This window comes from Raphanus sativus, chromosome 2 (assembly GCF_000801105.2).
Source record: "Raphanus sativus cultivar WK10039 chromosome 2, ASM80110v3, whole genome shotgun sequence".
Lineage (NCBI taxonomy): Eukaryota > Viridiplantae > Streptophyta > Magnoliopsida > Brassicales > Brassicaceae > Raphanus > Raphanus sativus.
Genome location: NC_079512.1, coordinates 5,289,409 through 5,311,303, shown reverse-complemented (window position 1 = coordinate 5,311,303; position 21,895 = coordinate 5,289,409). Strand labels below are relative to the sequence as shown.

General features: G+C 34.6%; 1 protein-coding gene and 2 long non-coding RNA genes across 15 annotated transcripts; 2 read left to right on the top strand and 1 right to left on the bottom strand.

The window, feature by feature from the left end:
* The first annotated feature begins 836 nt into the window (after positions 1-836).
* Positions 837-3,914, top strand: LOC108840421 (uncharacterized). 11 transcript variants are annotated; one of them, XR_008939290.1, is made up of 7 exons: positions 840-1,579; positions 1,719-1,804; positions 1,909-1,958; positions 2,045-2,158; positions 2,368-2,449; positions 2,726-2,819; positions 3,244-3,914. It is a non-coding gene; the product is annotated as an uncharacterized LOC108840421 (long non-coding RNA). The 11 variants fall into 11 exon arrangements; XR_008939283.1 differs by having other exon boundaries at positions 2,722-2,819; positions 3,006-3,914; XR_008939287.1 differs by having other exon boundaries at positions 841-1,579; positions 3,006-3,914.
* A 4,949-nt stretch (positions 3,915-8,863) lies between these two features.
* LOC108841059 (uncharacterized) lies at positions 8,864-16,720 on the top strand. Of its 3 annotated transcripts, none has more exons than XR_008939321.1 (6): positions 8,864-9,200; positions 9,328-9,404; positions 9,464-9,581; positions 15,925-16,006; positions 16,126-16,343; positions 16,436-16,720. It is a non-coding gene; the product is annotated as an uncharacterized LOC108841059 (long non-coding RNA). The 3 variants fall into 3 exon arrangements; XR_008939320.1 differs by having other exon boundaries at positions 15,925-16,226; positions 16,304-16,343; XR_008939319.1 differs by having other exon boundaries at positions 15,925-16,343.
* A 3,040-nt stretch (positions 16,721-19,760) lies between these two features.
* Positions 19,761-21,087, bottom strand: LOC108841120 (uncharacterized). The gene is made up of 5 exons (XM_018613902.2): positions 20,955-21,087; positions 20,692-20,763; positions 20,478-20,588; positions 20,206-20,396; positions 19,761-20,101 (listed from the first exon to the last, which is right to left on the bottom strand). The coding sequence occupies exons 1-5, from the start codon at positions 20,977-20,979 to the stop codon at positions 20,006-20,008; spliced, it is 495 nt and encodes a 164-aa protein (XP_018469404.2). The 5' UTR covers positions 20,980-21,087; the 3' UTR covers positions 19,761-20,005.
* Between the last annotated feature and the right edge of the window lie 808 nt (positions 21,088-21,895).

Genomic DNA, 21,895 nt, shown 5'->3' with positions numbered 1-21,895 from the left:
ATGCAAATACGATTATGAACATTGTTCAAACTAATTATATATAAACAGAAAATACATCAACTGAGACCGAGGATGAGGAGAAAAAAATTGCTACCCGAATCTGGATCCGTAAAATTGGTATCCGAATCCGGATTCGGACCTTCCGGATATCTGGAGTTCGGATATCCGAACTAAAATTCGAGTACCCCCGGATACTTGGATCTGAACGTTTAAAAAAATAAAAATTATAAATTAAATTAAAAACTAACTAATTAACCATTTATTTAGTCTATTTAAAATATATATTTTTTAAAAAATTGAAAATTATTGAAATTTAATAAAACTAAAATTTTAGTTATTTTATATATAAACTATATATGATATACATATATATATAATTATATTTTAAATATTTTAAATATATAATAGGTCTTGATCCGGATCACGATACCCGGACCTAAAATTTCACTACCCAGATCCGTAAAATCACTACCTGGATCTGGATCTGGACTTTACGGATATCTGTTTTTCGGATCAGATCAGAGCAGATACCGAATCGGATCGCAGATCCGGATTTTAAATCCCAGACCTACTTCTTATGAAAATAGGAAATGGCATTATTTTTCTCATCTCTTTTTCTGATAAAAAGATGTTTAATTTCTTTGTTTTACGGTACTGCGGTTGATATTATTTCCAAGAATTTTTAAAGCTAACAATATAGGGGTGGAATCTATATATACTATACTAAAAGGCAAATATAATCAAAGGATAGCTATGCCACGTCGGCAAATTAATTAAGACCAATCATAGTACTGTATTGTGCCATATTATCTATTCTTCAACACGTGAAAATTTGATCGATTACATTTAGCCACTTTAAAATAATTTTTGTCCAAGCCCACACTTTTGGTCCAAATTTTCTGTCAACTTTATACTTTCATCGCGACTGATCGAGTTCATCTTCCTTCTTCTCCTACGAGAAACCCAGCCGTTTTCACGTCCTTATCTTTCTCTGCTGTAACGTTAACGAACCATAGTTGTGACTCATTAAGCTTTATTATTTAGTGCAGTCACTATATAATTTATGTCTTCACCTCCAATTTTTCTGAGAAAAAGACTAAATATGACGTATAATCTATCTGCTTGCCGGTCTTGCCAAAGTCAGCAACACTGAATCAAGGTGGCTCTCATTTCCCCCCTCTCTAATTTTGTTTTATAATCTATATGCAAGCTCTCTGTGTATTTGGATATTGGGTTTTTGGTCAATAGATTAGAGATCTTGGTCATATGTGAAAAGAAAACAGTTTACGATAGTTTGGAGACATCGATAGATCAACTCGCTAAAGGTGGCTACTCATTATTCTAAACCTGAAGATAATAACAGTTACTCTTGGTTCACCAAAAGAGCAATTCAAAGGTTTTATACCAATAGAAGTTGTCTTAAAATTGGAGTTTTGGGTTGGACAATGGATACCATGATCGAAACTGAGACATTTTCTTCGCCTTTGTTATCATTATGTTTGTTTGATTTGTGAGCACTCCGGGTGTCCTAGAACGTGTTATCAACTGATAGATCAACTTTGAGGAGGCATTAACTACTGTAAGTTAACTTTGATTTATATATATTCTTTTTTGGTTAATTCACCATTTTAACGTTAGATTTTATACTATAATGATTCAGTGTTTTTTACATGCCAATATCTAAGATTTTGTTTGCTTCTTGGCCCTTGATCTTACAGTTTAACCAATATTTGAGGATGCTTAATCAGGCAGTAGGAAGGCATCGCTACAGCTCAACAAGGAGAAAGCCATTGTCCTTTATGAGGTTACATAGAATCGGAAATAGTTTCTATAATTAAAAGGATTTTCTTCTCATACTTTTATCGCTTGAGAAAACAATTAATTCCGTCTTCTTCTATCTTTTGACAGCCTGATCCACACCTGTAGCAAACAAATTGTTCTACCGCATCTCATGAAAAGTATACCCGTTTGCATGAAAGATATTTATTTTCTGTTTGTTTAAGAAACAGATGAATTAAGTATCTAATGTGTAACTGTTTATCAGGGTTCAAGTCATGATAGTTCTGGAGACAAGGACTACGGTGTTTCAGAAAGAACAAGAGAAAAGACACAAATCTTGATACTTTCAGAATGAAACATAGCGTGAAGATGCTATAAGGTAATTTCTTATCTAATCTCTTCATGCTTCTACCTTAAAAGTGATTGTTATGCGTTATGAATATTCTTTTGAATCAAAAGACAGCGAAACACAAGAAAAACCACTAATGGCTATTCGTCTTGCCTTTTTCATAAGAAATGAACACAGATTATTCTTAAGTAAATCCTACAAACAAGAGTTGTACTGTCACTTTTAAAGGTTGATTGCAGGTGCTTCAATCACGAACCGTCGAGCCACATGCCTTAAGTTCGTCGTCCCGTTCTGTTATGCGCATATGTGTCTACTTTTGAGGTTTGTTTTCTTTTTAATTAAGAAAAGTAGGATTTGCCAAAGCAGAGACGATAGAGCTGTTTATTTGAATTAGAAAAATGATTGGCACAACCTGTTATCCATTGACTTATTTTTTTCCTTTGCTTAATCGCATCTAGCTCTATTTTCTCTCTCTTTTGCTTAATCACATCGTACCATATTCAGTTTTGCTGCTCTCTGTTGTTGTTCGGTTAATATTATTGATACTTGACTTCATCACTGAAGTTGAGAGAGCTTTAAACTCAATTACTTAGGCAGGTAACTGAGGAGATATGAGCCCCTAGAATCTACAGAAAATGGAGACCCACCCTCACATGTCGTTTTAGACAGCCAACTGGTCATGATAGTTCAGGTAAATTTTGTTTTCTCCTCTGTATCCTCTGAAAAACTTTATAGTGATTCTCTAAGGATTAGTTAGCCGACCTAGCGGAAGCCAAGATCTCAGTTTTAAAGTCATGGTTCACCAAGAGCTTTCATGCATCTTGATCTCCACGTCTCGGGTCACCCACGAGTCCTATTTTGATTGATACTCCTGCAGTTTCCAAGTTTGGAGAGATTGAAATGAACATAAGATTCAAAATTAGAGGTTAAAGAAAGCTGGTACTTTTTACAATGTTTGTTCATGGTGGAACTCCATCCATGGCGTTCGCCCACATGGCTGAGACCTCTACTTACAAAAAAAGAACACTGGGCCATACGCTCTTGGTTCTTTTTGTTCATTATACTTGAGTCTTGAGTTAATATGATTGTTTAGAAGAAAAAAAATGATTGTTTAGAGGGACATCGGTGGATCAAGAGCTTCAGAAGATACAATAGGATATACACACTATGAGTACAAGAAACATGCGGTGTCGTGATAGAGCTTAGGGTTGCACAAGTTGTCACATGTATCCATTGGGAGAAGAAATATCTCTTAGGAACCCAACATATAGAAGCTATATCAGGTCAGAGAAACAGCGAAGAAGCAAGAGAGGAGAGATGCACATAAATAGCCAAGAAGATGCCAGAACTTAACAAAGAAGCAGAGGAGCAAAAGTCATTTGCTTTAACTGCTCCAGAGAAGCTCAGAAAAGCGAAGGAAGAGTCAGGTGAAGCTAAGACAGGAGTCTATACGATAGAAAGTTAGTTAGTTGAGGTGGAACGGGAAATGAGTGCCGTGATCGACCATAGACCATAGTCTCGACAATGTGGCCATTGAAGCCTTCAGGAGAGAAAGAGTCTTGAAACAAATGGTGCCTTCAGTGGAGTTTCCTCTTGCCTCTTTATTGTGCTCCTCTTGCCTCTCTAATGTATCAAGCTTGGTCTGAAAATCTCTTATGGAGTTTCCTCTAAGTCTTCACCGCTTTCTATATAATAGAAAGTTAGTTTTTTTTTTGAAACACAGAAAGTTAGTTATACAATTGTTTTTCTTACCATCGATGTCTTAGAATATATATAAAGAAATCTATATAGATTTTCTAATAAACATATAATGAAAGGAAAGCAGGCAAGAAAAAGAAATACAATTTATAAAACCACAAATAAAAATAGAAACTCAATATTGATACTAAACCATAAACATAATATAAATCATTACAAAATCAAACAATTTCTAGAACTCAAATAGGTAAAGAGAGGAATTAAAACTAAGACTTGATTAGTTTTTTTTATATTTCTGTTTGACATATATTTTAGATATTAAAAACAATAATTTTTTAGTTTTAGATAGTTTCAAAGTCAAAAATTATTTTATTTTTAATGCTGTAAAAATATAAATGTGTATATACTCGAAAAACATATGAATTTATATTCTATGGAAAAAAAACCCGGGCAAAATTCTAGTAAAGAGTAATCAGTCATGTTTGTTTTAAATGCAAGTTGATTTTAAATGGGGCTTGCTATACCAAATGACCCATATCTAAAATTGGTTTGGTCTTTTATTCTCCACTAGTTAAAGATAAAAATGATGGAATTTGAAAGGAATCAAACTGCCCACTTAATGATCTAGAATAAAATTAGTAAAAATAATTTTGTTGAATAGAAACAAAATGAAATAGAACATTCACTTAGGGTGTATTCAATTAAGAGTTTAAGTGATTTGTATTAAAATGACAAATCCTCTGTTATTCAAACGTGGATTTTAAAAAATACTTTAAAATACAGTGTTATTGAACTTGACATTTTATAAAATACTCTGAAATCCAATGTTATTGAACAAAATTTAAGTTGTAGATTTTAGAGTACTTTAAGCGTTTCTAGAGTGTTTGAGAGGAATTTCTTAGTCATAAAAATAAAAATCCAAATCCAGTGTTTTAGATGAGATTTTAGAATGTTTTAACAAAAGTCACACCAAATTCTCTAATTCTCCTGCAATCATCTCAAAACTCATTAAAAACAAAATCACTTCAAATTTCAGATTCAATACACCCCCTAGTTTTGGCTTTGTAAAACAGCCAATCAAAAATCGTTCTTAGTTGCCCGTTTGCAATTTTGATTTGTCTGTAGATAGAATCATAGGTGAACTATTAAATTTTTATTCGTGATTTCAAAACACGAGACTTTCAGTAGATAATTTTGATAAAATATGCATATATTTTAAAAAATTACTAGAAATATATAATTTTTTAAAAAATTATATTGTATTGTTTGGGTTTTTAAACAGTTTTTCCATATTCGATCCAAAAATGTAGTCTTAAAAATAAACCTAGTGATCCATATATAGCATATGTTAACATATATAATTTATTATTATTTTTAATTTCCTAAATTTATCTAAAGTTCTATTTAAATATACATATATGAGAATCAAATTACTATAATTTGTATATTTAGACATGTCTTTCATTATTTTAAAATATTTTGTTATGTTTTAAGCTGGATATATTTTTAATGTTAAAAACTATTTTTGACTATTTTCGGAGGAATAAATTTTGTTTTGACAAGTTCCCAAAAATAGCTATTGATATATTAAGTTAAATTATTTATACCCATTAATAGATTGTTTATTAATATATTTGTTTACATATTTTGATATTTCTGAAATATTTATAATATAAATTTTAAGTACTCAATTTTAATTTTTAATCATTTTAAACTTAATATTTTTCAATATTATTATTATTAGTAAAAATATATTGTTCAGTTTAGTGTTTATCAAAAATTCATAATCTATAAAACAATATATTCTAAAAGAATTTTATATACAAAGTTACAGTGGGTAAGTTTTCCGGAAATTGCTTTTTCGGAAATTGCTCTAATCTGTCTTTAAAATAATAAATATAGTGGTATCTATTGAAAGTAAAATCATAAAGAGAGAAATTATACATGATTTAATTGTTTTTTAGTTTTGTAATATTACCTAAATTAATTTTTCGTTGATATTATTTATTTGATATGCAAAAATATATGAGTGGGATAACATTGTAATTATCTCACAAAACGAGGGATAGAATCTTAGAAAAGATTATATTTTAATAATATAGATAGTATTTTCTCGGCTAATAATAAACTATGTTTATACATGGCGACCAAAACAGTATATATGCATATTTATAAATTATATATGCAATTTTCATAGTTTTATCTCTCTGTGGTTTTATCATCCACTTGTCTTTCTAAATAAGAACGAACTTCTATCTCGAATCTATATTTTAGGTGGTTCATGTAAGGTTCTCTTGAGTTCAGTTGGAGTAATCAAGTGCTCATGAGCTATTGTTCATAGGACTACAAGAGGGTGTTTCCGATGGTGGCTGCAACGGTTGCTGATGCTTTGACAAGTGATAGTTGGCTGGTATCCCGGCCCAGAGCAATCTCCATAGTCGTTTATTGCAGAGTTAATTTGGCTTTGTGTTGGTTTTTGTGCTTATTACCCATCTGGATTTATTTGGTAGGTAATCTTTTAGAGACGAGTTTGGACAAGACTATTTCTGCCGGCTAAAGACTCATATTATCAATGACATCAATATTGAGTATTCACAACACATGGCATACACTATTAGTAGTTTGTTTTGTATTTGCGTCTTTCCCCCTTTTTCAGTTTTGGGTTTAGTAGTTCATATTTTACATGTTGTTATTCGTTGTGGTCATTGTAGATTATTCTGTTGTTGTTTGTTTTTGGTCTAGTACTTGGGCTTTTATGTAATTTGTGTATAAAAACTCGAAAATAATTATTAGGGATAAAATATTCCACATCAAGAATTCTATAAACCGTAAATAATATAGGACCAATAAATTTATCACCAATTAATTTTAAGTTGAAAACCCGTAACTAGTCCGAATCTAACAATAATAGTACAATCCTAATATATTCACCAAAACAAAACTGCAGGGCTGAACATTTATTTATCAAATAGCTTCAATATATGAGAAATAAAAATAGTTAAACTTAAATTTTGTAACTAGATATCGTATGCTTTTTCGTCGTCTGAGTTTTTTTTTCTTTTGAAATTAACATCTGAGAATGTAGAACATGTCTATTGGTATTATCTATAGAATATCTTATCATTTAAAAAAAATATGTATATAAGAGAAATAGGAGCGAGACATGAGAAAGGATTTCTGCTTACATATTATCATATACTCTGTATTATACATGACATTTAGTAAATAGCTAACAGCTTTAAAAATCTTTTTGATAACCAGCGGAGTTAGCCTAATGGTACTTGAGAGAGCTCCGGCCTCAATACGGTTCCGGGTCGATTCTTACTGGCCACACGGGTATGAACTCATTGCTTGGGTCATTTGTGGGCTGTACCTCCACCGGGGATTAGGTCTGTGTTATCATTGACCCGGATTTAACTATTTAAAAAAAAATCTTTTTGATTATTTAAATAAATAAAATGTTATTAGATAATAATTTTATTTTTTTTAGAAAAACTGAGCTGAATATTGTCGATTATACACACAAATTATCTGCTAGTGCTATTCTACTATTTACATATTTGAATATCTTCGATTATTCACGATGCAGCCTTTTTAGCGAAGTACTCCCTCCGTTTCATTTTACTTGTCGTTCTAGATTTCGACACACAGATTAATAAAATATTTAAGTTTATATATTTATTAGATAAAAACATCATTACCAATACATCTAACCAGATTTCAACCAATAGAAAAATAGCTTAAAATAAAAAGTCAATAAATTTTGCATTGAAATCATAAAATGACACTTATTTTGAAACAAAAATTTTGCTTTAAAACGACATCTAATTCGAAATTGAGGAAGTATATAATACTGTTTGGGAGGACCCTATAACAATAAAAATTAATATTTTAATGTGTTTTGTTTGTAAATTTAAATTTAAATGTTTTAAATAATTATTGACTAACGAAGAGAAAACATGTGTCATCAAATTATTTTTGCAGGTTCTTAAAAGGTCGTTCAAAGGACCTCAGCCATTTCTTTCTCCTACTTTTTAATATTTTTTGTTATTTTTGTTTAGTTACATACTCCTGGTCCACATCTTGTCGATAGAGTAGCTAGCTCTTACACTGAAGTGATTTCATGCAACTCTTATCCATGCCATGCAAATATTTTTTTTTTTTTGATAACTCTGGTATCTGGGCAGCCACATTCTCAACTATTCCCTCGAAAGGGGTTCAGTGCCCCAACGGAAAGGATGTTAAATCCGTTGTGGACAAGGCTCGAACCCGAGTGACGGGCAGTACAGATGTACCTCCTTTATCACCAAGCTACGAGCTCTTGGTTGCCATGCAAATATTTATTTTGTTTTCTTGAATTCTCTCCGTTTAGAAATGCTGTGGTTATTGGTAAATCGGGTTGAGTCTTTATTATAATTTTTTTCTTCAGAATTTATTGGTGTGGAAATTAAAAAAAATTATACATAATCAAACAAAAAAAAAATTCCTTATCTGGAATTAAGGTTTATGTTGAACCAAAATTCAAACTATATTATTTAAATTCAAACTATTTTTATAGAAAGTCTCAGAAATGTTTACCATTTAAAACATATACTCTTCTCAAACTAGAGCATTTCCCATCTCTGATGTATTATTCTAATTTTTACTTTAAAGTGGTACAACACCAAAATTGAATTGGTTTTGCTCCAATGTATTATTCTAGTTTTTATCCAAAAAGAATTATTCTAAATTGATTCTATTTTATTTAATTAATAATTATATATTTATAAAATTATCAATTAATTCCAACTATTTTACGTTTATAAACTATTCATAAAAATATAATTTATTTAGATTAAATATTTAACATTGAAAATATAATAAATAAAATCTATATATATAAAGTAGGCTTTTTTATTTCCATAGAGGGAAAAATTTGCCACCTGTCCCTTTTTAGTTAAACGGTTCGTTTTGATTTTGATGCAGGCATGATTTCTGTTTTCTTCGTTTCTTATTAATCAATGGGCTTATAATTTTAATAACATGGCCCATAGTAAACCTACGTTTCCTTTCTCTCTACTCCTTTGCTGCGTCCCCTTCTTTGGATTCATATGTTCAAGCTTTCTGGTTGTCTATGGCTTTTTGATTCCTCTCAGTAACTGCTCATTGATACCTCTACTACACTGCATTGAATCGGCCTAATCAATTCCCAGAGAAATCGTCGGAAGCTCTCACTATAAAATCCCCTCTTTCAGTCCTGGACAGCACAGACTAGACGAAATCGAAACAAATACTCTGTTCTGCTTGCCAACTTCTGCGATGGAGAACTCCTTCATCCACCTTTCCGATGAGGTTTTGTGAGGCTGAAGCCTCCACCTCCTCAGATGAATTTCATGTAACGCCTTTTTCTCCATTGATTTTCCCCTTAAATCCGTTCATTTACTAGCTTCATCCGACACCTCCCACTCTATATCATATAATTGACCTCACCATCTTCATACGTATCCGGCCATCATTACCAGGACAAATTTCAGAGAGATGATAATCTTCAGAAAAGCAAACCTAGCTTCTGGGCCCAATGGCGAGCTCCAACAACAAGGTCTCTGCTTCTTCTTCTTTTCCAATTGTTAGCGTCTCTTTCTGACTATATTCGTACAGGTTTCACAAGCAAATGATTTTGAAGATATCAGTAGATTATTAAAGCACTTGACATCTTGAAGGACGACCCTACTCTGGAAAATCAACTTGCTTCTGGCTCTCGCAGATAAAGTTTAAGGTTAATTAACCCATAAAATTACTTACTATGCTCTGATATGTCATATGAATCGTATGTTTGATATCTCTTTTGTTTTTAATATAATGGTCACATGTGTATTAACATGTTTTATATTTCAGATGAAATTATACTTTTGATTTTTACATAAAACATTTGTGAGAAGTGAGAATCTTCTATATAAAGTTTCTTGATTCAACTGGAGTTGTGCTTCTGTCTTAGTGAGAAGTGGAGAAGATGTCTGAGATTTAAAGGATCTTAGTTACTCCAAAAAACCAGACAGAGGATCTTAGCAAACCTTTGTCCTATGCAGTACTGAACATATTTTCCGACTCTCTGAACCAAAAATTGTCCCTCCTGTTTGAACCGAAATCGGTGCTTCGTAGGGGGTATACTGATTTCGATGGTGGGATTAGGAGAAGTCTTCATAATGAGTTTGAACTGGATAGATGGAGAGTAAAAGAGGTGTAAAATGTTATAGCTGGACCCGGTGAAGGGTTGCCTACGTACCCCGAAAGGGGATCAAGCCAATCGTAGTTCTACAATGAAATGTCACAAGTGCTTAGAAGAAAGCATGTGATTTGGTGTTTCTCTCTAGAAAATGAGAAGTGAGGCAAGAGATCAAAAAGAGGATCCTTCTCAAGGAGGAGATGCCTCCTTATTTATAGAAGGATGAGGTCTAGGGCTTCCTAGTGACCTTCTCACAAATGGGCTGAGCCCATTATCTTATAAGCCTTGTTAAAGGGTAAAACCCATGTCCAACAGTAAGTCCCCCCAGTTCGTTGAGAGTGATGAAATGATCTCTACGAATTTCATGAAGAGGTTTATAAGACAATGGACTCAGCGCTTTTATACTTGACTGGCCTAGGCGAGTAGTACTTTTCTAGGCGAGTTGGCCGGTGAACTCATGCCTAGGACGCGAGTTGTACTCTTGCTAAGGGAGTTTATTTTAAAACGTCCCTAGAAGAAGTAACTCGGCCAGTAACTCGTACCCGAGCGAAAATGAGTAGATGTACTCTTGTTAGGCGAGTTGTGATGTGCCCTGAATCAGCAGTAGAAACAAATCAAGATAGTTTGGCTTATGTGTTTGGATCAAACGAGATGGGTTTGATGATTTATGAAAAATATGTTTATATAAACATATTTCAGCCCAAAGAAAGAAGGGTCCAATAAAAAATGCAAGCCATGGTCGAATAATATATCAATCTGACGGCAATTCAGAGACCGTCGATCATGCAAAAGAGTGCGACCAGCTGATGAGTTTCGCGAGCACAATTTCCCAAGTTCAGTCAAAAGTCTTTGGTCTTTGGTCTTTGGTCTTTGGTCTTTGGTCTTTGGTCTTTAGTCAAGTCTACAATATTTATTAGTTTACAAGTTTTTAGGTTTTGACTAAACCTTTTGTATGCTTTGCCTATTATATAAAGGTTATTTGATCAATGAAATAAAATAAGTTTTGAGTGTTTATTTTTGGAACCTTGAGAGGGTATCTCACTTTTCTTGTTCTTGGTGTGGTTAGCTCCAAGTAACACTCTCTTTCTCGTTGGACCGGTGCGTCACATCCGGCAACAGATCGAGTTTGCTTCTTTGTCGGACCTGTGAGTCATATCAGGCGACAATCAAGCACCTCTGGTAGTATCATTGGGTCATTCCGCAACCCTTTGTGTCACCGTTCAATCCATCAGTTATCTTCGGAGTTCACCTCTGGTAGTATCATCGGGCCTTCCGCAACCCTTTGTGTCACCGTTCATCCCATCAGTTCTCCCTTTTGGCGAGTTCATATCCCTAAGTCCGTTTGAGTGATCCTGTCCCGACCCAGGACGTATCAAGTGGTATCAGAGCCACTCAACCGGTACTTGTCTGTTCATTTTTTTTCTCATCTTTCCATCTTCTTCATCCATCTTCTACTTTTCATCTTCTTTTCTAAAAAAAAAAAAAGAGTTCTATGAAAAGCCAAGAGATCATTCTATCTGAAGCTAAAGAAAGACAGATTTGAGGGCAAATCTTTTTAAAGAAGGAGGGAATGATGTGCCCTGAATCAGCAGTAGAAACAAATCAAGATAGTTTGGCTTATGTGTTTGGATCAAACGAGATGGGTTTGATGATTTATGAAAATATGTTTATATAAACATATTTCAGCCCAAAGAAAGAAGGGCCCAATAAAAAATGCAAGCCATGGTCGAATAATATATCAATCTGACGGCAATTCAGAGACCGTCGATCATGCAAAAGAGTGCGACCAGCTGATGAGTTTCGCGAGCACAATTTCCCAAGTTCAGTCAAAAGTCTTTGGTCTTTGGTCTTTGGTCTTTGGTCTTTGGTCTTTGGTCTTTGGTCTTTGGTCTTTGTTCTTTAGTCAAGTCTACAATATTTATTAGTTTACAAGTTTTTAGGTTTTGACTAAACCTTTTGTATGCTTTGCCTATTATATAAAGGCTATTTGATCAATGAAATAAAATAAGTTTTGAGTGTTTATTTTTGGAACCTTGAGAGGGTATCTCACTTTTCTTGTTCTTGGTGTGGTTAGCTCTAAGTAACACTCTCTTTCTCGTTGGACCGGTGCGTCACATCCGGCAACAGATCGAGTTTGCTTCTTTGTCGGACCTGTGAGTCATATCAGGCGACAATCAAGCACCTCTGGTAGTATCATTGGGTCATTCCGCAACCCTTTGTGTCACCGTTCAATCCATCAGTTCTCTTCGGAGTTCACCTCTGGTAGTATCATCGGGCCTTCCGCAACCCTTTGTGTCACCGTTCATCCCACCAGTTCTCAATCCTCTTGGATCTGAGTTCATATCATCCGTACCGGTAGAGTGATCCGTATTTTGGTTCTATCAAGTTGAGTGTAAACTCGTGCTTTGAGAAAAGCAAGTTTACTAAACTCGTGCCTAGACAAAGGCGAGTAGTACTTTTCTAGGCGAGTTGATCGGTGAACTCGTGCCTAGGACGCGAGTTGAACTCTTGCTAGGGGAGTTTACTAAGAAATTGTCCCTAGAAGAGGTAACTCGGCCAGTAACTCGTGCCTGAGTGAAGATGAGTAGATGTACTCTTGTTAGGCGAGTTGAGTGTAAACTCGTGCCTTGAGAAAAGCAAGTTTACTAAATCCGTGCCTAGACAAAGGCGAGTAGTACTTTTCTAGGCGAGTTGACCGGTGAACTCGTGCCTAGGACGCGAGTTGAACTTTTGCTAGGGGAGTTTACTAAGAAATCATCCCTAGAAGAGGTAACTCGGCCAGTAACTCGTGCCTAAGTGAAGATGAGTAGATGTATTCTTGTTAGGCGAGTTGAGTGTAAACTCGTGCCTTGAGAAAAGCAAATTTACTAAACTCGTGCCTAGACAAAGGCGAGTAGTACTTTTCTAGGCGAGTTGACCGGTGAACTCGTGCCTAGGACGCGAGTTGAACTTTTGCTAGGGAAATTTACTTAAGAAATCGTCCCTAAAAGAGGTAACTCGGCCAGTAACTCGTGCCTTGTCGTTTACTCGCGAGGAGTAAGAATGACGAGCAACGGATGCAAGCGTCATTTTACTCTAGCTCGTTTGACTATTTGCCTTGATGGGCTTGTACCACCAAATGAAGCAGATCCTTTGACCGACCAATTAAAGCTTCTTTTTTCTTTACGTTGCGATGCTCGACATGGCGACGAGCAGCTTGGCGAGACAAGTGACTTTTACTCGGCAAGACCATGAAGGCTTTTACTCGGCACCGCGTCTCGTCTCCGAGCAAGTGAATTTAGGAGCGTGAATGAGCTTAAGATAGGCACCGAGAAAACAACACATGAGCAAGAGTGTCTTGATCGAGTAAGATAAGATGAGCTCTTGGAGCACAAGCTTTTGGTCGGCCTAAGCTTTTAGTCGTCGTTGGTATGTTACTCGGCAGCAGTGACGTCTTGTTGGTGATGGCGTCTCGCGTAAGGCGAGCAAAAGAGCTGGTCGGTGGTGATCTTTTACTCGGGCCTCAGGAGACTATGGAAATCTTGAAGTTGGTTACCACAAGATTTTGTCGACGAGATCAAACGGCGAGCAACCGAGACGACCGTAATGAGAGTAATGGAGCTTGGAGTTGAAGCGAGCTTTGAACAAGGCCTTGTCTTGTAAACACACGGAGATTAACTTTAAACGGAGGCATACGAGACTTTAAGTTGCGGAGGACTTTATGTGGGCAAGACCGTGACGACGAGCATCAGAGATCAAGCCCTTAGTCACCGAGCGAGTGCACAAGATGATGTGGTCCGAGCAAGCCCTCAGTCACCGAGCAAGCGCATAAGGTTTCTGTCGAGCTGAAGAAGCAAGACCTTGTTGGAGAGCTTTAGGTCGGCTCCGAATAAAGCGCATGACGGAGGTGACGTGGCTAGGCTGTTGCTTTGCATTGAACTGCATGAGGCCGAGCTTTGTTTCGACCGTGACGAGCAACAGAGCGTATCGTTGATGCTCGTTCATAAGGTTAAGCCTCTTGATCACCGAGAAGGTGAACCTAAGAACGTGCACGAGCTTAGGCTCCATACTGCCGAGCAGGATTTGATGAGTGAAAGAGCTTGAACTCGGTTGATGATCTTTGCGCTACGAGTGATGGAGCTTGAAGTCGGCAGCGAGAGACAGAGCTGGTGTAGTCGAGGAGAGTTTTGACGATGACACATCTTTGTAGTCGAGGAAAACATGGTGAGCGTGTATCGTCATTACTCGGAGCCGAGTAACCGAGCACATTCTCCTTTAGCCATGACGAGTAATGGAGGTTGGAGCCGACAAGAAGCTTCCCTTGATGGAGCTGGAGATGGAGATCACATGATGAGAACGAGCTTTTACTCGGATTTTTTTTTTTTTATTGTTGTCCCGAGTAAAGGACTCAAGTGGGCCTGAAATGATGTATGCTTGGGCTCTTCCAATTCTTGGCTTGATGATTATACTGACACGTCCCAATTTTTTATTGCCGAGTGGAAATAAAATAAATGGTAGATCCACTTTTATAACTGTGTCGAGTAAAAGAAAAATATTCTTCATTGGGCTTCTGCTCTGTTTCTTTGAGCCCAATGAGATCAAAGTCTTTGACCAATACTCGGTCCCTTGCCCCCCTTTTCTTTCTACTCGGCAAGTGATGATTATACCGACTGGAACCAATTTTGTTTGGTCGAGTAAAAATCATGAGGGAAGATGTGCTCGTCTTTTACTCGTTTGAGTAAAATGCATTTACTCGTTTTTTTTTTTTTTTTCTGAAACGAGTAAAGAATGCAATTTGTCATTTACTCGTTTTTGACGAATAAAAGTGACAAGAAACTATATTTACTCGTTTTTTTTTTAAACGAGCAAACGGTCGAGTGACGAGTAAACGGTCGAGTGACGAGTAGACGACCAGGTGACGAGTAGTCGACCAGAGTAGACGGTCAGGTGACTAGTAGACGACCAGGTGACGAGTGGACGGTCAGATGACGAGAGTGAACGGTCAGTTGACGGACAGTGACGACCAAAGGGTCAGGTGAAGACTAAATGGCAACGACCAGACGGTGACGGACGGTGACGACCAAAGGGTCAGGTGAAGACTAAATAGCAACGACCAGACGGTGACGACCAAATGGCGACGACCAAACGATCAAGTGATGACCAGACGGCGACGACCAAACGGGTGACGACTAAATGGCGATCGACGACCAAACGATCAAGTGATGACCAGACGACGATGAGCAGATGGTCACGTGACGAGCAGACGGCGACGAGCAAACGACGACGGACAAACAGACTTTGAGTTCAATTTTCTTCGAAGATACTTCTCCATGCCCCACGGTGGGCGCCAATTGTTTGAACCGAAATCGGTGCTTCGTAGGGGGTATACTGATTTCGATGGTGGGATTAGGAGAAGTCTTCATAATGAGCTTGAACTGGATAGATGGAGAGTAAAAGAGGTGTAAAATGTTATAGCTGGACCCGGTGAAGGGTTGCCTACGTACCCCGAAAGGGGATCAAGCCAATCGTAGTTCTACAATGAAATGTCACAAGTGCTTAGAAGAAAGCATGTGATTTGGTGTTTCTCTCTAGAAAATGAGAAGTGAGGCAAGAGATCAAAAAGAGGATCCTTCTCAAGGAGGGGATGCCTCCTTATTTATAGAAGGATGAGGTCTAGGGCTTCCTAGTGACCTTCTCACAAATGGGCTGAGCCCATTATCTTATAAGCCTTGTTAAAGGGTAAAACCCATGTCCAACACCTCCCAGTTGCCACCAGCATCAGTCCAAAGATAGTTGGAGGTTATAAATTTTTCTATGTGCAGTTTATGCATTTTAATATAGCTTTGGAGTAATGCATTGCTTTAGAATTTTTTTTCACCGGGCATATCTTCACATAAGCTTGATGTATTCTTTGAAGGCCGGCTGTTTATGAACTCAAAATCTGGAACACATATTTTCTTTGACACTGAGACAGCTGTAGGAAGAGAGAAATTTGACAAGTAAGTACTACTCATTTTAAACACCATTTCGTCAACTTAGATTGTATTGGCATCTGATTTCCTCTTTCTTTGACTGTCTTCTCCCACTTAACCCCTACCCGACTGAGCTGATGGCACAGAGCAGACGGCAGCGTCGTCAAAGGTAGTTCATGCCAAGAAAATTGAGCCACTCACCATCTCTGAGCTTAATGAATATGTGATCACGACTGCCGAGCCTCAGGTGACAGGTTCACTTAGTAAATTGAAATCCTTTGGAAGTTACACTACTCATTCTACATGTTCTTTGACGTTCCACAGATAGTAGAGCTTCTCTGCATTCAAACTCAAGCTAACCGAGGTTAATTAACAAGTCATTCTCTCAATGATGGTTCTCTATGTTACATGATTAAAAGGTGTTAATGTGGTTTTGATCATCTTTTTGTTCCACAGTTTAAAGGACATTAAGGCGTTCTCAGAAGCAATAGATTTGGTTAGAGACAAAGGTGTTGCTGTGGTTGTGGCGTCCGCTGAAGACACTGATGCGGCGAACGGTGCACGTCCCAACTTTTTCGAGGTTAAGAAAGCCCTCTAAGTTGATAACTTTTACTGTAATAAGATTAAGAATATCTTTTGGATTTGTTCTCTGCTGCGAGGGAGTATCTTGGCAAAGCTAAATAGTATAATATTTGCCCAACCGAATGGCCCTTTTCACAATAAATGAAGCATTTTGATCAATTTCATTTCATTTAGTGGAAATATTAATATCAGAAACTTTATAAAAATGAATATGTGCGTAAAAAACTTTGTCAAATAGCACTGAGAATTTTTTGTTGTTGGAATTTTACTTGAAAGGTTACCAAAACAACTATTTGATGCAATAACTCTGTAATACTAAATACATTTTTAAAATAATTCTGGACGAAAATTTTCTAAAAAATCTACATTTAAATCTAAATAACTTAACCTAATAATTATACCAAAAATTAACATATTCAGATATCTTTAATTAGTATAGATATCTGTAATTTCAGGCCTGTTTATTAATTTAGATTTTGTTTTGTAACTTAATTTTTTCCTTTAGTGTGTCCTATATAATAATTTTTAATATCATTTTTCAAGTGATTATTATCCCTTAAACAGTACCTTGCTTAGGGTTTGAGGACTTAAAGAAATGTTTGAAAATATAGTATTAAAATTATTATATAAAATGTAAGTTTTAAGATTTTAACAAACTGTGTTTTTATCAAAATTTATTATTGTTGTTATAAAATATAATAGATACTGAAAATAAATTTATATCAAATATTAAAATAATAAATACAATATTAAAAATTGCCTATAAATATGATAAATAAAATTTTATATTACATAAATTTTATAATTATAGCTTTATGTACTGATAAAAGGTTGCAATTCAAATGAACAGGTCTAATCTGTTCTATTAAGTTAGATTTATATTCAAAACATATTTCATTAAAAGTAAATATAAGTCACTCTATTGATTTAGAGTATTATCATGTATCTTTTAATTGATGTGTTTAATATATGAACATGTATTGTCAAATGGTGTACATGTAAATTTAAAAAATTCACTACGTTTGCAAACCTACAGAACATGTTGATTTCTTCTACACATAAACCATCACTCCAGTGCACACATTGCCAACATTTACAAATTCTTCGATCAAGCAACCAAAATAAATTTTCATATATTCCACATTTCACTTAAGTGCTTTCAACAACTTCATCACTTCTTTTTTTTTTAAAGAAAATCTCCTTCATCACCTACGAACTGAAAATATAGCAATACATTTCCACAAAAACTATGTACAAAAAAATACACCAAATAAATATCACAAAACATTTGTTCTCCAACTAGCATCAAAAGCTAAATACACTTGAAAAATAAATTTTAGATATCACGGTTCATTACATCACACAGAACTCCCAAATAAATAAAACAGATATATGAAAAATTGTTATGTAAGCTCTCATCCTCAGCTGGGGACAAAATGAAGACCATAGTATTTTACGAATCAAGTTGCACCAGATTTTACAAAAATAAAAATGCAAAGTCATGATCCCGCCCGTAGGGCGGACCAAACCCTAGTATATATATATAATAGCATATTTTGGTTCAGTAATGAGCATTGTTTTTAAACCGGACCGACCCGGATTACATAAACGGGTTGGGACTAATAAATGTTTCAACCATAAACCAATCATGTAGCTGGATTTGATCTGAGAGTTATAAACTGATAAATGCTATTAAAACTATAAAAAATCTATAAAGTATCCATATAAACTTAAAACTAGTTTCTATCTATAATGTTTTATGTTTTAATTCATTTATATTTAGATTATGTATCATATTTACTACATTACTTTTACATTTATGCACTAAAAATATATTAAACCAGAATATTGAATTATGTTTGATCCAATCAAACCATATTAAACCATGTTCCAAAAATTATATGGTTCAGCTTCCGGTCCAGTTTTAAAAACACTATAATGAGTATCAGAATATTTTTCTCACAAATACTCAATTCATGTTTTTCATAATGTATAATTAGCTTCTTTATCCATGAATTTCTTAAATTGAGAAAGAAAATTTTAAAACCGGACATTTTCTTTGTTTGGACAATACTTCACTGATCAAAGTGGTTCTAAAAGTTATTTACTTGATTATTAAATCACTTATTTTATGTTACTTATTTTATATTCTTATATTTAATTTGGTATTTTCTATTAATTTATGATATTAAATAATCTCTTGTAGAATATCATTTTTATTGTATTATTTAAAAATATTTTTGAAGTATGAAATAAAGAAATTCAAAAATTTGAAGGACAGTTTTATAAATAAAAAGTTCAAATCTAAATTGCAATACAGTATAATCTCTTTAAATTAATAATCTATAAATTAATATACACTAAAAATCTCTATAAAATAATATAATTTTATAGTCCCAAATTAAATTTTTGGTTCAATTAATATCTCGATAAATTAATATCTCTATAAATTAATAAAAAATTACGTTATTAATTTATAGAGGTTTCATTGTACAGTATAAACTCTATAAATTAATACTCTATAAATTAATATACACTAAAATTTCTATAAAATAATACTCCCTTCGTTTCTTAATATAAGTCGTTTTAGAGAAATTCATTTGTTCCAAATTATAAGTCGTTTTCGGTTTTCTATGCAAAATTTATTTACACTAATACAGTATAACCAATGATAAAATATTTTCTATTTTTGTATTGATTGAATTGTATTAGATAAACAATTAATGATGTTTTTGTCTAGAAAATCTAAGAAATTAATGATTTTCTTAATCCATGTGTATAGTTCTAAAATGACTTATAATAGAAAACGGAGGGAGTATAAATTTATAGTCCTAAATTGAATTTTTAATTCAATTAGTATATCGATAAATTAATATTTCTATAAATTAATAAAAAAATTATAGATTTGGTGTAGTCCCAGTATTATTAATTTATAGAGGTTTAATTGTAATTGGTAAGATCCATAAATGGAATAACCCTAGTTATTACTCATTTATAGAGTTGAATCCCAACTAAAAGCTTTTAGCTTCCTCTGAAAGTAATTTTTTTTTTCTAAAGCCCAGCTGAAGGTAGCCCCATTTCTCTTCTGATTTGTCGCTTGTTCATCAAGCAAGATACGACTAGTGCAACAAATCTAAAATCAATTGTCGGCAGCTAAAATAATCTCCCATCCAATCAAATATCGATTCAATAACTTCTTGTCCATTTCTGAATAAATTGTTTTCAGGTTAAATAATGAAACCAAAATCAATCCTCAATTCTAGCAAAACACAAAACTAAAAGACTTTATTTTATCCAAGACATACGATAATTCATACACTTGGTTGGTCAAATTAACCAAGAAACACAACCACATGATAAACGATTTAATCAACGAAGTTTTTAAATCTTAATTTATTGGAAAACACTAACTAAGAAAGAAAAAGAGAATTATAAAATCCCAACTTAGAAGTTGAAGGAACTAGAGTTCTTCCTGCACTCGAAGAGCGAATCCATGAATACGTGACATTTGCTTAGTTTATTCCCTTCCACGTTCAAGCACTGCGAATCATAAATAAACAATATTCACGAAGAAAAAAAATCACAGAATTTTGCAAATGATTTTTGAATTTAAGAACAATCATCATCAAAAATGTAGGTCTTACTTCTTGAAATGCATTATAGCTTATGCTACATGATTCATTGTAGTCCTTGTATTTATCGTTATCATCAATGGCAGAGACAGCAGCTACTTCAACTCTCTCTGGTAAAACAACTTCTGTTTTAATGGTTCTAGGACCAAAAATGGATTCAACGAATCTGTGTCCCATCGCATTTCCAGCTCCCCAATTAAACCCTAGTTTCCTCAAAGATGTTAAAATAAATAGAAATGCAAAGATAAAAAAAAAATTATTTCTTTTAATTAAGTTTATTATACCATCAGCTATGGATGAAAAAAAACTTCCGCGACTAGATTCACAATGAACCGTCTCAACTTTAGGGGAAACTTTAGCAGGAGGAGGCGCTTTTTCATCTTTCTCATCTTTGGCTGGACATAAATTAACATTACAGATAAACAATAATATAGACTGTAAAATTGATTAAAACAAAAAGGGATTTATATTCAAGTCAAAAATATTTTTTTTGTTTACCAGGCTTAGCTTTCTTATGAAAAAATGATGTAGATCGAACTTTAGGCCGAGTTGAGTATGATCTGCGTCCTCCTGCATAAAGAATGTTATTCGGATTTACATATGACGAATAATTAGGGTTAAGTCTGAAATATATATATGTGCCTTATCAACTCAATCAAAATAGAGCGAAACTAATTAGAAATCAGGCGTAAAATCAACTCGATTAAAACCCTAGATTGAACAATTGAACGAAGAAGAAGCAAAAGTAATCTGGGATTTACCACCACCGTATCCGCGGCGACCCATTCTCGAATCTGAATATCTGATCGAATGATATGCCTTTTATTTTGGATACGAGGGCTTTGGTTTTATAAGTGTCTTATGCGTGACCCCCAAGCCTAAAGAACCGGAGGTGCTGGTTTATCAAGTGATGAAATTAAACCGGGCTTCGTAGCCTGGTGGTAATGGAACCTCGGCTGAGGTGCCCGCCACCCAGCTTCGAAACCCGGCCACAGCGATTTAACATCCTTACTGCTGGGGCGCTGGACCCCTTCGGGGATATTTGGGAAAGTGGCTGCCCAGACACCAGAGATATCAAAAAAAAAAAAAAAAAAAAAGTGATGAAATTATCAAAACAAAATTAAAACAACTCACTCATATCGTTTTACGAAAAAAAAAAAACACTCATATCCACAACCCGGACAATCATTATCGTTTATTATCTTTTAAACCAAACTTATGAAAAAAAAATTTAACCAACTGACTCATATCCACACAACCAACGCCCAACGGCCCAAAGACATTTTCTTGAACGCTAGATCCATCATTGGCGTTGTAAGGCATCCAATTCTGAATTCAAAATTCAACCGCTATTTGATTTCATGTAAACTTCGTTTCATCTAGTTTGTCATTGGATTTGACAGGGTGGGATCTCTAAAGCTGTGATCTCTGTCTGAAAATTGTAGCCTATCGGTAATTCACAATTGAATCAGCTTCAGTTGTGGGTATATCGAAACTACCTTAGTTTTTACTTACTTGATTCGTGTCTATTCCATGTTGCATGTCATTTTCAACATGCATGCTACGTTTTTGATAAAATGCCTCACAGAAACTCAATATTCTTACTTTCCAGTAGCTTTATGCTCGAAGATTGTTTTTTTTTAATAAAAACTAACCAATTTTTACCTAACGTTATAAATTTGCAGGTTATCAGCTTGACTTA